Raw genomic sequence first — 16,451 nt, forward strand, 5'->3', positions numbered from 1 at the left:
TGACCTCTGGCTGAGCCACCTCACTGCTTTCAACTGCACCCCGTTCATCGTAGACTCAGCCAATTCTCTAGGAGTCACCATGGACAAGAACCTGAATATCAAAAATCATATCAGCAATACATGTAAAGGAGCAAACCACTTGATAAGGACACTCAGAAATATCAAACCTTTCCTTCCACTTAAGGATTTCAAGCAGGTGGTTCAAGCGCTTGTCCTACCGAGGCTTGATTACGGGAGTGCTACCCTCTGTGGCCTGCCCAAATACACCCTGGCTCCGCTAAGGGCTTCACTGAATGCTGCTGCTAGACTGGTTACAGGCACCAAACGCAATGAGCGCATATCGCCAGTCCTAAAAACTCTAAATTGGCTCCCCTACGAAGCACGAATCCAGCTAAAAATTGCCACTATGACGCACAAAGCCATCCACTTCAAGACGCCCAGGTACCTGGCACAAAAACTTGATCTATCTTTCGGTGTAAGAGCCTCTAGAAGCGCCTCTACCTTACTCTTGAAACCACTTATCCTTAACAAAAAGAGAACCTGTCACAGAGCCTTCTCTGGCACGGCTCTAAAGATTTGGAACTCTCTTCCTCCAGAAATACGCAGAATCTCCAGTTCAACGGTGTTCAAACTGGAAGTCAAAAGATTCCGGATGAATAAATTCCTTCAGTAATTGGGCTAGGCTCTCTGGCCCGTTGACATTGTTCCTACTTCCATTGTTACAACATTTTCTACTACACTTTTTTTTTTTTTTACATACTGTTTTCCTCTTTCGTTTACCCTGTACTTCTGTTTATCATAACTTCATTTGAATTTTCGTGTACCTTATTGTCACGAGGAGAGCCGGGGTGCCAGACTACAGGGGGCGGACTGGTGGGAGGTGCCGGAGATCACGGACAGTGTCATTTGTGATTTTCAGGAAGATGAGTGGAACGTAACAGGAACGGAGGAAACATCCCCGGACGTATTCCCCTTTAACTGGAACCAGCTCCCTGGTGTGCAGGCCCCCAACAATGACGTGGACAACGGACACCCAATAAGATCGGAGGCAGACACAGCAGTAGTGTGTGGCTACACCGGAGCGGGAAGAGGAGATTCGAGGAGAGAGGAGACGGGAGAGACTACGCGAGAGAATACAGCGAAGGAGAGGTCGGAGACGGGAGAGACAGCGTCGAAGGAGAAGTCGGAGAAGGGAGGACTCCGCACCCACGTTTCACCGAGCCGCGCCCACGGAGGAGTGTGGCTGACCCAGGTGCGTGAACGCTTCACGGGCTGGGTAGGGAGGAGGGAGAAGGCAGAGTAAGAACCTAACTGTCTCTCGCCGCCGCACTTGTAAATATAGAGAGTACTTGACCCTATCTGTTTTCCCCCCCCATTCACGTGCACTACCGACCCTGAGCACACCGATCGTTTAGAGAGGGTAGGAGGCTGGACACAAGAGCACCGGTGTGTATCCCTCACGTCCCCGGCCCTGGTCGTTTCCTTACATAGTCATCGGACTGATCATAGCCTTTGTTGTTTTTTGTCTCCCCTGTGGTGGCGTGGTCGGCTACGAGAATCCACAGATGTCCCATACCGTGACCTGTCCTTTGGCCAAACCCCTCCGAGGCGAACCGGGAACAAGAACCACTGCGGAGCGAGACGCCACAACCTGGATAAAAAGCCCAGACCCGTACTGTTAAAAATAAAACCTTCACTTACTAGACGCCGTGTCCTGAGTCGTCTGTCCGAATCGCCCACACTTATGATCATTTGTGTTTTTAATTTGTTGTTGTTTACATTATTATCCTTCTAGCTCTAGTTCGACTGTAAAGCGCTCTGATATCCCTTGGGATCTTGTTCGCGCTATATAAAACTTTATAAATAAATAAATAAATCATCCAAATAATAGTGCATTATTGGACCGAATTGAGATACATTTAGCTAGATAAAGGGGTCATCGTGTAAGAGAGCGAGAAAGCAGAGTCAGTAGAGAAAGTGGAAGAGAAATGTAAAGAGAAAAAAGGGGAAAGAAAGAAAGAGAAAAGGGTGAATGAGAGAGAGTAAATGGGAGAGAGAGGGACTATGGGGAGAAAGAGGCACAATGTGTGAGAGAGAGAAGGACAGATACAGTGAGAGAGAGAACGGCAGACAGAGGGAGAGAGGCAGAGAGGGATAAACATAACAGAAAGATAACGACAGGGAAAGAGACGGTGAGAAAGGAAGAGACAGAGAGCCGCAGAGAGACTCTTCCGAGCGTCATTCAATCAAATGGCAATTCTTTGGGGCTGGGCGCCTAGATGGTACTTCTTGTCTCATGTATTCACCAAGCGTATTGCAGGCTTCCTTGCATCTATAGTTGATAAGGAGAGAAAAGAGGATCCCCGATAACACTGTGACAGAGAGACTCTATGACAGAGAGACACAACAGCAAGATAACAGGTGAAGATAACAAGATATGTATACAGATAATAATACAGAATATTAGCTTTAGCAGGTAATTGAGTCTGCTCAAGCATGTAGATGTCACGGGCATATAGGGAAAGCAAGAAACAAAATGTTTAATCGCTGTACAAATGAGCTCCTGCAACGTGAGCTAATGTGTTTTCCAATACGAAACCATTTTGCATCGTAATTTGTTGACAGTGAGTGAGCAGTGTGCAATGGCCTTGGATTTGAAAGATAAACCTGGAGGATGTGAAAGAAATATGGTGACACACACGTTTAGGTTTTTTTTGCACGTCACACACATATTTTACATCATTTAAGTTTTAGAAACACGAGCACGTAAGCTCGGAGCAGAGGGCGGCATGACCTTGGTTATACTGAATAAGCAGCTACCTTTGTTGTTATAAGACATCTCTTTATTAATGTAGTAACTGCACTTTCACAATTGCTTTAGTAACCTTCCTGCTTTCTCAAATTTACTTGAAAATGCACCATTTGTCCACTCTTTTTATTAAATCCCCCCCCCCCACCCTCTGTAGGTTGTTCGTGCTCGCTCCCTCGCTCGCCACATTTCACTACGACTATCATTTTACGCCTTACCACTTTCAAATGTCACCAGCCGCCACCGAGTATACCTTAAGGTCAACAAGAGAAAGTAAAAACATTAGGAATGTAAGGCGAAAAAGGAGAGCTTTGGGGGAGATTGAACAGTGGAAAAGAACAGTAGGGACAAGATATCTGGCAGGAACTTCAAATGAGACCATGCACTGACATACAAATCATCATTGCGTTAGCCTTATATGTACAATGCAGGCAATACAGCTGCCATCCAAGAGTCAGAAACACTTCTCTGAGAGGTTACTAAAGCTGCGATGCAACCATAGATCCCGGCAAGTTCATGAAACCGAATTATGCTCTGTTTTTCTAAACTTTTTATTTTGTGGCGACACAGCTCCCATTTCCATTTCACGCGGAGTTGTTTGACAAATCCATGGCAGGCGGCAAAAATTAATGTCATTTTGATGCATTCAAAATTGTCAAAACAAGAATCACCTCAAAACCAATCTGCATTATATGCAAGTGCAAATAATATTAATGAACACGCTTTATGGGCAAACAGAACATTCTGTTCATAAGAATACTTTTGGAAAATGATGAAATGTCTATCCACTTGGCAAAATCCATCCGAGGCAAATTGTTTGCATTCTTCATGGTTTTCTGGTTAAAAGAATAAGCCGTGATTTTCCGAAATAGATTAAATAATTAAAGTACAAATAGTTATTTGTAAAGAAGGTCTGCAATCGCTTATGCAAATTAGCGTGAATTGCATTTATTTTCAGACTTTCTATTTCTTTATTTTGCCATTAATACATTCTCCATCACGAAATCTTCTGCAAAATAGGTGCACTGTAATTTGTACATTCCTAACTACAAAACATTGTTTGCAAAGGTAAAAATACAAAAACAGATTTCCCAGGTAGGACTGCAATTGTGCTCCTCAAAAGCAGCCGACCATTTAATTCACCGTTTTTTGTTTTTCTGTTTTCAAATGAATTCCATGGCGAAATCCTTTTCAAAGTGAGTGAGCTCAGCTGTGATGGGCCCAATCACAAATACTGGTGATTGATGAGAAAATATTGAAATATTTACTATAAGGAAGAATTCCATCTGTCCTAGACAAAGGTAGCTTGATATTTATTTTCAGGTTTCTTATTTTTCTCTGTCTTTGCAGTAACCATGGATGGGAGATCTGATGTCTTGTATACTCCAGTCCGCATCCTGCCTTGGCAAGACCTCAGTTCAGACATATATCCATCGAAGCTCAAGTTACCCTCCGACTCTTGACTTGTGCGCAGTTTAACACCATCCACATCAAATATTTGGTTTGCAGGAAGTTGGGCGGCAGCAGGACTGGGGCTGGCATCAGGTTTTACACTTCCATGGCTCCCGGATTTACTACTGGCGTGGTGAGAGAAGCTGCCTGCAGTCCGTGAAGATTTACTCCTTTTCTGGTTGACACCTACATTTAAATCACATGAAAATAGAGTTTTTTTAAACAACGGGCTCTCACAATTTGTCATAAGACTACAGTATAGTTAGCATATAACAAATACTTTTACATTTCTAATAACGCCATATATCATAGATAATACAGACGACAAAAATAAGATACATTAAGGCGTGTTGCAAAATGCAGGGACCACTCTTACCTGGGCGTATGGAGTAAGGAGCATGTGTGGGGGATGCATGCAATATCACCAGGGCTGTAGGATTCACACGTTAGACATTTAACAACAGGCTGCTTCGCTGTAAATTGTATTCTTATTCACTGGAATATTTCCCTAATCTAACCTTCCATTCATCCATTTACATCTAGTACCAAACATTGGAAATATATATTTTTTATAACAATTCTTGCTACAAAAACAGCAGAACACAACCTGTTATCCAAACTTGTAAGATGGTCTGGGTTTTTTAGGAGATGGCATGGTTTTGAACTTGTGCAACTGTGGGAGGGAGGATTATGATGGATAATTCTCTGCCCTGTAATCATTATGATCTCCAAAGCTTTTGTGAATTAAACATGAGAGAATAAACAGAAATTATGTTTTGATTATCTTCCGAACCACACAGAAAATTCACAGATATTTCTGAGTAAGTGTGACCAGCTCCGAACTCAGAACTACATTTCCATGAGTGAATCACGCCTATTGTTAATGAAAAGCTTTGCGACAAGTGCCCAAGGTATACCGTGGCAAACTTTGGCGATGACGTTTTGACAAAAGGGTTAATACGATTTGGACTATTTAGGTGTCTGAGGGGAGATGAAATGTGTACAGATTTATTATAATGACTTCACAAGTTATTTTGTTTAGAGCGTTTAAGATGAATATGAATTAACTTCAATCCTATGCATTAAGGTGTTGAGTTCAACAATGAGGGTGTATTCTGTGTTGTCTTGCATGTATCAAATTTAGCAATCTAAATACGTTAATTGGCCTTTTAATATTAAAGCTGTTATAATAGCCACCCCAGACACACACAAAGAAAGGTTACTAGGTTGCCAGAAAATGTATATCAGTGACCGATTTTATACGACCTTATCTGTCATCCATAGTTCGACGACTTTAAAAGTTGTCAAAGAATGGATTTAGGAATTCATGGGCAGTTTACACCTTGATTGCCTTCCAGACAGGGAAAAGAAGGGAGTCATTCTTTTTATTAATGTGGTAGATGACATACTGAGGGTTTCTGATAAAGATGGCGCGGGCGCTCTGATTCTTAATGGAAGGGATTTGGAGAAGCATTATTTGACTAACTCTTTTCATGAAGAAAGAACCAATGTAGGACATGGCATCTTTCTCATCTGGGCCTATACTGTTACCTCCTCTTTTCACTATCAATCTCCACCTGTTCGCGGCTTCGATAACTTTTTAAAAAATATATTAAGACAACACAAAAATCATGATTACATTTGCATTAGGATTCTAAGTTATTGAAAATCAGCCATCCACCTTGTTTGTAGAATGAATGCCAACCAAATGCCTAAAGTTATGTTGGAATGAGAGAGATTATTAAGAGGTGAACATGAGTGATCTCTAGAAATTGGACAGGGGAAATTGGTACATACCTGGTCACTATCACCAAAATACTAAGAATTCTTTTGGATAACCATCTTTATTTGATGACCTAGAATAATACTTCCCTATGCGCGCGCGAATGTATTTCCTCATAAAGACCTGGAGCTAGCGCTTTGTTCATGAATGAACTACACATGTCACAGGCTCCTCAAATGAGGACTTGCTTCTTCATGAGGAAAGGTATGATTGGTAAAGGGTACCTGTAGACATCTTCACTTAGACCACACAGCGGTTTCGACAGGTATTTCCCTTACTGGGTCTACAAAAGTAACTTACACATACTGTATACACAACAACTAATGATCATCTCCATTCAGCATACAGAGGATCTTAATGTGTCACATGAAATGTACTACCCAAATATGAATATCTCATTTTTTGTCTTTGTCGTAAAGCCCCTGCCCTTCTGCTATCCACTGTCCAATAGTGAGGCAGGATGTGATAAATTTAGCAGACCAAAGGGAGGACACTTGCTGACATTTTGCTAAGGCGGAGGGGCTCCTTCCACTTACAGCTTCCACATATAACAATAACATTTACTGTGGTGATCATGTACAGTGCCATGTTCAACCCCTACACCTGGCATGGGCCATGGCCACCGCTACTGATGGTAGCCACTGCGATGACAAGAATGAGTCATTATTGAAAGTCACATTGAACATTGTAAAGGTTTTGTAAATCCTCTGAGCCTCCTGCAATGGGGGCAATTTTAGACTATTCCAGTCACATGGAGATCATGTTCTTATAGTTTATTTAATCTTTAAATGTTTATCCACGTTAATAATATTACTTTTGTGCCCAACCTTCATCCCAGGAGGACATAATCCTCAACAATGCTATTTTCTGAATCTGCCAAATCAGTTCCCTGGCAGCCATTTTCGCCTCCATCCATTCTTCGTCCTCCATAGGACCTAGTTCTGACTCCCATTTTTCTGTTATAAAATGCATTGGATGAAACATGTTGACATTTGTGGTACACAGCTTTCTTCCTTAAGCATTCAATCTTGGACTCGAGTGGGTTGAAATCTGGAACATTAAGGAGTTTCTCCCTAGAGGCGTCAAGTGCATGTCTAATTTGAAGGTACCTAAAGAACTGCAACTTGGTCAAGTCAAATTCTTCGCACATTTGACCAAATGTTTAAATACAGGAGGTACCTCAGTTGTCTCCCATCCTGGAAATGCCAATCATTTCTTATCTGGGGAATATAGGGCGGGGTCTCTCTCTTGGTCTTACCATGCCTGTCCTGGTGCCAGCAGTGTACGGTAATCTTAGTAACTGGGGGTAGGCACCCTGTAACTCTATAACAATATAAGGTCGCGTTTCAGTCGCCAACTATACCATGGGATCCGTCCTATTAACAAAAAAAACAATCATTTATTGGAGGTAGTTAAGCAGCCTGGTACTTGTGTCTTATAGCGCCGATTGCCGTCCATCATATGGCGACTACATGCACTAGCACTGTTTGCGATGGAACGCCCCGTTTCTGGGGCAGCCATGCGCCTTACAAACACTTTAACATACCATGAGATATGCATTTATTGAACACCACCCTCAAAGTCTTCTCTGCCTAAAGTAATTTATGAATAATGACTGCAAACAGGAGAAGGCTGGGGTGTGGATAATTAAAAAAGCTACAAAGGGGGCGTGGCCAAGATGGCGGCCGTGTAGGATGTGTTCTGCGGTCCCTCTGGCTCCGCCACGTCAATCGCCTTGTTATCGCCCGATTTGCACCCTCATCTCTGGCAGGTAGGGTGAGGTTTGGACCCCGAAACACACCCGGACTCTCTGGAGGTGCATAGATCCCCGGGATCGAAATCCTGCGCCGAGTATCCCAATGGAGACGGAAGAGCTGCAGCCTGCTGAGTCGAGAGACGAGGGGGGCATTGACTGGCGTGCCAGCCAGGACCCCTGCGGATATTGGTGCTGCGCCTCGACCCCACACCCCTGCATGTAGAAGCCCGCTCTGCGACGCGAAGTAGAGTAAAGCTCAGGAACGACCGAGGCAGGAGGCTGAGAATAGGAAGCGATGCTTAACACGGTAGAGCATTGAGCAGGAGGTGAATGAGCTAGAGGCCATACATAAGCACACAGGTGCTCCGAGGGTCTGGAAAGACTTAGAGAAGAAAAGGCTCCTCCTAAAGCGCCTTGACCTAGATAGGGCAGAATAAGCACTACTTCGCCTGCGCCACAAGTTCTATTCAAGCAGCGACAAATGCGGAAGGATGCTTGCGCAGAGGTAACATGCTAAAACCATAGCAGAGGCTATACCCTCAATTAAGAAACCCTCTGGGGAGGAAGTATACTCAGACTCTCGGATTGCCGACACATTTAGGCAGTTTTACCTGTCTTTATATACGGAAGATACCGCAGGGCAGCAGGATGAGTGCTCGTACTTAGAAGTGAGCAAATTCACTCAGCTCCCCGAGGCGCAAGTGTCTCAGCTCGAAGACCTCATACGTCCGGAGGAAGTCATATCAGCCATTGCTAGGCTGAAATTGGATAAGGCTCCTGGCCCAGACGGATTTCTCGTCCTGTTCTATAAAACCTTCTGCGTGGAGATGGCGCCATTACTGACGCAGCTTTTCAACTCCTTCCTGGAGAGTGGTAGATCTCTGATTACATGGGTGAAGCGGCAATTTCAGTAATTCTAAAACCCCACAAAGATCCTAGCCTATGCGGCTCCTACTGCCCCATCTCGCTGCTTGACGCTAAAAACTTCACTGGTATATTAGCATCCCGTTTGAACCCGCTGATGGCGGGCCCGATTGACCCGATCAGGCAGGGTTCATCCCCACTAGCCAGGGAGGTGATAATACGGAACGGCTATTGCATCCCATGGATAGCGTCCATACATCCCATAGGGAGGCCCTGTTTTTGTCAGTGGACATGGAGAAGGCGTTCGATAGGGTACGGTGGAGTTACCTATGTGCCACCCTACGAGGCTTTGGCTTTGGAGAGCGCTTTCTAAAATGGATCCGTAGTATCTATCAATCACCTCGGGCATTTGTCAGAGTGAATGGGGTGTCTTCGACACCTTTTTCGACCGCGATGGGCATGAGGCAGGGGTGCCTGCTTTCTCCCCTCCTCTTTGCCCTTTATATGGAGCCCTTTGCCCAACGGATCCGAGACCATCCAAAAATAAAGGGACTTCGATTCGGAGGTGATACCCACAAGATAGGCCTCTACGCAGATGATTTGATTTTATTGCTCTCAGAGCCTCTCACGTCTTTGCCCGCTCTCTTGACAGAGCTTGAGACCTTCTGGAAGGTCTCGGGATTTAAAGTAAACCTGAGCAAATCCCAGGTTCTTAATCTTTCCTCCCCACAAACACACATGGAGCTTCTACGAGAGAGGTTCCCATTGCATTGGACCACACAGCCAATAGCCTACTTGGGCATCCTTTTGGCTCCTACGTTATCATAAACGCTGAGATTGAATTATTCGGTGCTGGTGGATCAAACGAGGGCTCTGGATGGATGGTTGAAGCTTAAGCTGGCTTGGTTCGGGCACATAGCAGCGGTGAAGATGACGGTGCTGCCGTGGATTCTGTAAATCTTCCAAACCCTACCCTTGCCCCCCCACCCCCCGAAAGCAATGCGTGCTCTGCAGCTGGCTATCAATAAATGTATCTGGGGAGGGAGGAAGGCATGACTACCCATGTCCCAAATGACGCTGCCCAAACGAGAGGAAGGGTTGGGCCTCCCGTTGGTGCATAGATATCTTCAGGCCACACACCTCCGGTATGTTGTGGATTGGAATCGTCCTCCCACTGAAAAACATTGGACCTTTATGGACCAAGCAGTGGCTGGTGCGAACATATGTAGAGAGGCCAGGATACCGCGTAAAATGAGGGCCTGGGTTCTCTACTCTTCACCAATTACGGCGGCGACGCTAAATGTTTGGGACGCCGTAGCGCTAAAGAGGGGCCTGACGACATTTCCCTCACAGTTGACTCCAATAGCAGACAACCCGGACTTTCTTCCAGGCTGTAAATCAGAAATCTTCCAGAAATGGAGGGAGGCCGGCTGCAAACGGGTCGACTCGCTGTTTCATGAGGCTGGCATAATTCCCTTTGCACAATTGTGCTTGGACTACGATCTGCCAAAGTCCGATGAATTTAATTATCTCCAACTGCGGCATTGGGTCAGGTCACCGTCCTACCTGTCGCAGGCCTCGGGGCGGCTAACACCATTTGAGAAGTGGCTAATAAGCAAAAAAAGAGGACAAACACTTGATATCAGCACTGTACACTAAACTGGCTGCAGGGCAGAACAGGGGGTGCACTAAGGGCCAGTTGCGCTGACAAGAGGAGCTGGGAAGGGCCCGATCGAACAAGGAGTGGGCAAACATTCACTATAGAATACACCACACAGCCCATAATACCGCAGGAGCAGAATCAGCTTACAAGGTCTCCTTCTATTGGTACCTCACACCGGGTCGCATCCATCGTTGGGACAAAAACCACACAGAGAAATGTTGGAGAGGCTGTGGGCTTGCAGGCTCTCTGGTGCATTTACTCTGTCATTGCCCGAGACTGGGAGGGGGTAATAAATGATATAGATACAGCTTTTAATACGGCGATCCCACGCTTTCCGGCATATACACCACTAGGGCTTTCTAACGCTCTGACTTTCCCTCTGCGCTCACTGAGGGGTGGGCAAATAGCATTGGCATTACTGGCAGCACTGCAGGCGATTCTGGCGACTGGGGCTCGACGACGGTGCCGGACCACACAGCTTGACTACATAGACTGTGGCTGACTCTTGCTATGGAACGCCTGTCACTTGTCCAGGACCACAAGGGCGAAGCTTACAACTGTTATCTAAAGAATTTAGGGAAGTGACGTGCCCCAAGTATCTCCAAATATCGCATTTGAGGCAGGGGAGGCGATGGCATCCAACAGGTAATGAGACAGAGGCTAGGTTGGGCCGGATAGATGGGAGTAAACGATATCGCAAAGATCATGCTCATCATCGGTGCAGGACCCCTTCTCTTTTCTTTCGTATCTTAGGGGTGGGAGGGGGGTGTGTCTGTTTTTCCATCTGGTGTTATCACGGTTTGTTTTTTCACGCAAATACTTATGCAATCCAGATATTGCCGACAGCCTCCGGGTTGTAGGCATTGAAGCTGTGTATTTTGGATTCGTATACAAATCACACGCTGCCGGCCAATGTGGTTGTAGGCACACAGCTGTGCACTGCTGCAGGATTGTCTTTCAAAACGAATAACAAAATGTGTTCCATAAATAAATGCTACATATGTGAAAGCAGGGATCTGATCAACCACATTGAGGAAGTTTCCTTTGACAGCAATAGTGAATTGTTGGTATGCTTGAACTTTGAGTCCCTATATACCAAAATCCCACAAGTTGAACTGGTAAAAAACAAATAAGGGGAGGCAGGCGCACAACTCCCATAGTGCTAAAAGGGCTTCAGCTCCCCCCCAACCCCTCTCCCCACCCCAATTGTGTGTCTCAGCCCTAAGGGGTCGGCTGGGCAGTACCTGGAGTCTTATCTCCGTCATGCCTGAGTTTTTTACAGTTCTTTAAAGACCATTTGCATATTTAGATACCTTTGTAAACTGGTTACCGAGGCTTATTTTTTTTTTCTGGTTCCAGTACCCCCTGAGCCCCCACTTTGCCAATTCCTTACGTTTGTAGTTTACATTTACTGCCGTAGTGCGAGAATGCATTTCATGAAAAAGAATGTAAAGTAGGGTTGCCAAAAGAAAAATGCCAGACATTTGTTGTTTAAAGAGCCTGCAAAGACCTCGTCTTGACACTAAATAGGGTTTTAAATAAAAAAGTATGTATTCATTTGTAATGTAACTTTTCTGTCTGTGTTCCCTTTAATTATTAGTCATGGATCATTCAGGCAGCCCTGGAACACAATTAAAAGTGCTTTCTATTTATATTTGCTGCTCGAAGTATGCAGAGATAAGTGCTGAAAATACGGCTTTAGGTGACTGTTAATTTTTGTACCGTCTGGGACATCAAAATAATGAGCTGGCAACCCTAATCATGAGACTGGCAGTTTGTTTGAGGATCAGCACATTATTTATTTCCTCCACCCTCGATCCCTGATTAATGTAATAATAGCAATAGTTTAACTTATATCTGAAACCCTACGCCGCCAATAACATACTGAGCTACTTCAAGTGTCTGAGAATGCACCCTGCATTTAGACAACTCACTCCTCATTCTCGCCCTTCACGCTCACCCTGCATTCACAGCAATCACAATGCACTCACACTGATCACCATTGTTAGAACTGGGGGTCTCTAGTTGGCTGAGGTAGGTACATTAGTCCAAATAGAGACCCTTGCTTCTAAGTCAGGGAAAGGAAGGACACCTTCTCAGATAGCCCCTGCTCACCCCCTCGGTAGCTTGGCACAAGCAGCCAGGCTTATCTCCAAGGCAAATGTGTAAAGTATTTGCAACCACGCTCCCAGTAACACCGTATCTGATAGAGACTACTAGCCGCAGATTCCTTCACGTAAAATTATCCCCAGGCGTGAGACTGGATCCGGAAAACTTTTTTTGTTTTTGCCCAGCATCCCTGCGCGCCGGGGGGACGGCATCACGCGACTCCGCCCGGGCGTCGTCCGCGTATGTGACGTCAGCGAGGTCACATAAGTCCCACCCTGGCGCGCCTACGTCAGATTTGCGCATGGGTGATCCAGCTACCCGCAGATCATCTTCTGGAGGTTCTCCATCAGGGCTCTGGTGGTAGGGAACTGTTGCTTCCTTTCGAGGGCACCCACTCTTCCCTCTTGGGGACTTGGGCCCATTCCGCAACGGGGAACCCAGTGCCCCAGCACCTTCTGCACCGCCACCATCCAGCACCGCGTGATCCGGTGTGCCTTTCTCTTCACCCTTCGACTAGAGGCCCCCCCCCCTTTTGCAGTCTGCCTTTCGTGCTTTGCCGCTGCTGTTGTCTCCCCCTTCATGGGAGGCCTGCTGGCTGGACTACGGGGGGTCGCAATATGTTTGCCTCCACCAGTGCATCTCTGCGGGCCCTTAACACACTGTGTGTTTTGGCTAGGGCCACTTCTTGCTTGTGGGAATCGGCTGAGGCCCTTATGTCTGCCGCCTGGGCGGGAGCTGGCGGCGTTTATCCTTCGCTCCGCTCTGGAAATCTCGGAGGTGCTGGGCCATGCCAAGGCTTCTTCGGTTGCCCTTCGTCGCCATGCCTGGCTTCGGGACAGTGTGTTCCCGGAGAATGTTCGAGAATGGCTGGTGGACCTTCCCTTCGATGGTGCTCTTTTGTTCCATGCCCCTGCGGACTTAGCCATCCAGAGGTTCTTGGCGGGGCTTCGTCCTCCTCCTCCCCCTCCACCTTCTTCTCCTCCTCAGTGACCTGCGTGTTGGTCTGGTTCTTGGAGCTGTTCTTCCGTTGGGGCGGGTCTCCCCGGTTGTCTGGCTGAAGTTGAGGCTCTGTTGGCTGCTGGCCAGCCCTTTTTGACTGTTTTTTTCCTTTGGGTTTTGTACCCCATGCTGGGCCTGAGATTGGGCCTTCTGCGTTTCCCCTCTGGGTGCTTGATAGGCCCCCTGCGGGGTTTTTTGTCGCAGTTCTTTTTTGTTGTCCTCTGCTGCGGAAGTTTCTCCTAAGAGGCTCCCATGTCTTGGGATATGACATGCCCTATGTGGGGCAGGGATGGCTGTTATATAGCCCTGGTATGTGCTGGGGAGTTGTGGTCGCCTGCAGGCTTCTGCTCTTTGTGGCGTTATGGTATGTTGCGGATGCAACCTTCTTCTTCGACTTTTTGCTTGCGTGTTTCGTTTTGTGGTGTCCCTGGCATCTGGCGGACCTTACCAGTGCCGCCCTCTTGTTCTTTCCGCACCGTTGTGCCTTCTTGGGGCTTTAGTGCGACTGTCATCCTGCCTTCTCCGCTGCTTCCAGTGGGCCTTGCACTCGGTTTTGCCTCTTCTCCCTGTGGGGGGATGGTCCCTGGCTTCTGAACCTCTTGCGGGTGCAGTTTGTCCCTGCGGGGCATTGGACGATTCTTCCTGGGTGACCTTGAGTTCCCCTTTTCGGCTTCCGCCTGCTTCTTGCTGCCGGCGCCATCCTGTCTGGGAGCGCCTTGCTTGCCTCCTCTCCTTGGAGTCTCTGGGTTGCTCTTCTCTTTCGGTGCTCATTTCCTTGCCTTGGGCGGAGGTTTTGTTGCCTCACTTGGGCGTGGGGTGTTTGGCCTCTTGCGCCTTGCCTGGTTTCCTCTGCTGAGTGAGGACAGGCTATCTTCTTCTTCTCTTCTTTTCCCGAAACCCCACCCCCCCGTTGGGGTTGGTGGCCTCCGGCTGGCGGGGGTTTCCCTTTGCCTGGGGAACAGGGCTCCTCGTCCTGTTTTCGGACTCGGCCCCCGTGCGGCCTTCTGTGATGCCCTGGTGGGTGGGGTCCTCTCGCAGACCCTCCTTCCCCTTGGGTATGGCTAGGGCATCTATTCTACGTGAAGGAATCTGCGGCTAGTAGTCTCTATCAGATGTACGAATTACTTACCTTCGATAACGATGTATTTGACGATTCTAGCCGCAGATTCCTTCACAGCCCGCCCTTCCTCCCCGTTCTGCGAGGACTTGTGATTTGGTCTTTTGCACCTGCTTTCCTGTGGGTGGCTGTGTCTTCTCTGAGTACATTCTTTCCCCCTTTTTCCTCCCTGTTGTCACAGGGGAGGATGGGTTTGTTGGTCCTTCTGACTCTTTGCGATCCTTGAGGTGGGGGTCTTTTGGCTGTGCCTCTGCCCTGATGGGGGTTGTCACACTCTGTGTTTGGGATGTCTTGGAGTTTTGTCATTCCCTGTGTGTCCCCGACTGGTTCCCCTTCCTTGTCTTTGGTTGGGGTCGTAGTCCTGTTGTATGTTCTCATGACATTTTTACATATGTCCCTTGTCTCCAGGGGGGGGGGGGGCTGTCTCTGTACTGGCAGGGTTGCTGCTCTGTTCCTTATTCTTTCCCTGCCTTTGGGTGCTGCAGTGCCGGGCGCTGCTCTTTATGGTGTTGGTCCTCACCACCCTTTTTTCTGTTCTTTCGCACACTGTTCCTATACTCTCACAGTTGTTGTCTGCTGGCTCCGCGTTGTGGCACGGAAAAGTTCCCTGAAGAAAACTGACGTAGGCGGGCCGGGTGGGACTTATGTGACCTCGCTGACGTCACGTACGCGGATGAGGCCTGGACGGAGTCACGTGATGCCGTCCCCCCGGCGCGCAGGGATGCTGGGCAAAAAAAAATAAAGTTTTCCGGATCCAGTCTCACGCCTGGGGATAATTCTACGTGAAGGAATCTGCGGCTAGAATCGTCTCTACCAGATACATCGTTACCAAAGGTAAGTAACTCGTACGATAACACCACAAATGGACACCACACGAGTCTCATAAAAACAATTATATGTTTAAAAAGAAAAGATACGATGAGACCAAACGATAAAACTCCAACATATGCGTATTTGTAATATTTCACCTTGCCGGTTATTAGGCCAGCAAGCACTGGTAGGGTCTTGCAGTATTAATGAGCCATTCTCGATGATCTAATGCAGTCCCGATGCAATGCTATGCAGTTCGTAATGCAAGAATCAGGCAATTCGTAATGCACCAATTAGGCAGTTTGTAATGAGAAAATAATGCAATTTGTAATGCAAAAAGAAGGCACTTCGTAATGTAACAATCAGGCAGTTCGTAATGCAAAAATAAGGCACTTCGTAATGCAACAATCAGGCAGTTCGTAATGCAAAAATAAGGTACTTTGGCACCAATCGCGGTGCTCTGGACGGTCTCTATGCCACTCTGACTCGAGGTCAGCTACTGCCAAAACATGCGCCCCCACACTTTTATGAGGGAAAACAAAGTGCGGTTCTACACTCTGGCCCCGGTACTGCCACTCCTCGGCACGTACGGGCCACGATACGGACTTGAGGGATGGGAAAGGCCGAGAGCATTTCTCTCGTTGGCTGCCCCCCGCCCCAGGCGGTGACACACGCACGCTCACTGAGCGTTACCTGGTGGTGCGATCTCACTTTCCTCTCCTCGCGGCTTGGGCCTCCGGTGTGACTTCGTTGATCTTGGGCAGTGGAACTCAGACCCCCGACGATGATGGTTCGAGGTCTCTCCTTGGCAAAGGCAGGCCGATGACAATGATGATCGCAGCACTTCTGGTCACGCTGTCGATCGAAGCGGAGAACAAGACTGCTCCGGGACACAAAGTCACGGGCCCTTGGAGACGTGTTACTTTGGGACACTGCACATAGCAACGTCCTTTCAAGCAGGGGAACACAGCACATAGCAAAGTCCCTTAGCCTCTCCTTAGTTAAATCAGCAAACTGCAGGCCAGCCCCAAAACACACAGCCAGGGTCAGTCCTTCTCTTCAGCTGTTCTTCCTTGGCAGAGGTTCCTC

The 16,451-nt window shown here is 47.3% G+C and overlaps 1 protein-coding gene across 4 annotated transcripts in view; it reads right to left on the reverse strand.

The window, feature by feature from the left end:
• Positions 1-3,344: 3,344 nt before the first annotated feature.
• RGS12 (regulator of G protein signaling 12) overlaps positions 3,345-16,451 on the reverse strand; it is an 881,248-nt gene continuing 868,141 nt past the window's right edge. For all 4 annotated transcript variants that reach the window (XM_085642496.1, XM_085642494.1, XM_085642495.1 and 1 more), the window contains one exon: positions 3,345-4,447. In XM_085642496.1, the coding sequence (XP_085498622.1) occupies positions 4,101-4,447 (347 nt within the window). In that variant the 3' untranslated portion in view covers positions 3,345-4,100. The remainder of the gene's footprint in view (positions 4,448-16,451) is intronic.

The sequence above is a fragment of the Triturus cristatus genome, chromosome 2_2, assembly GCF_964204655.1.
Source record: "Triturus cristatus chromosome 2_2, aTriCri1.1, whole genome shotgun sequence".
NCBI lineage: Eukaryota > Metazoa > Chordata > Amphibia > Caudata > Salamandridae > Triturus > Triturus cristatus.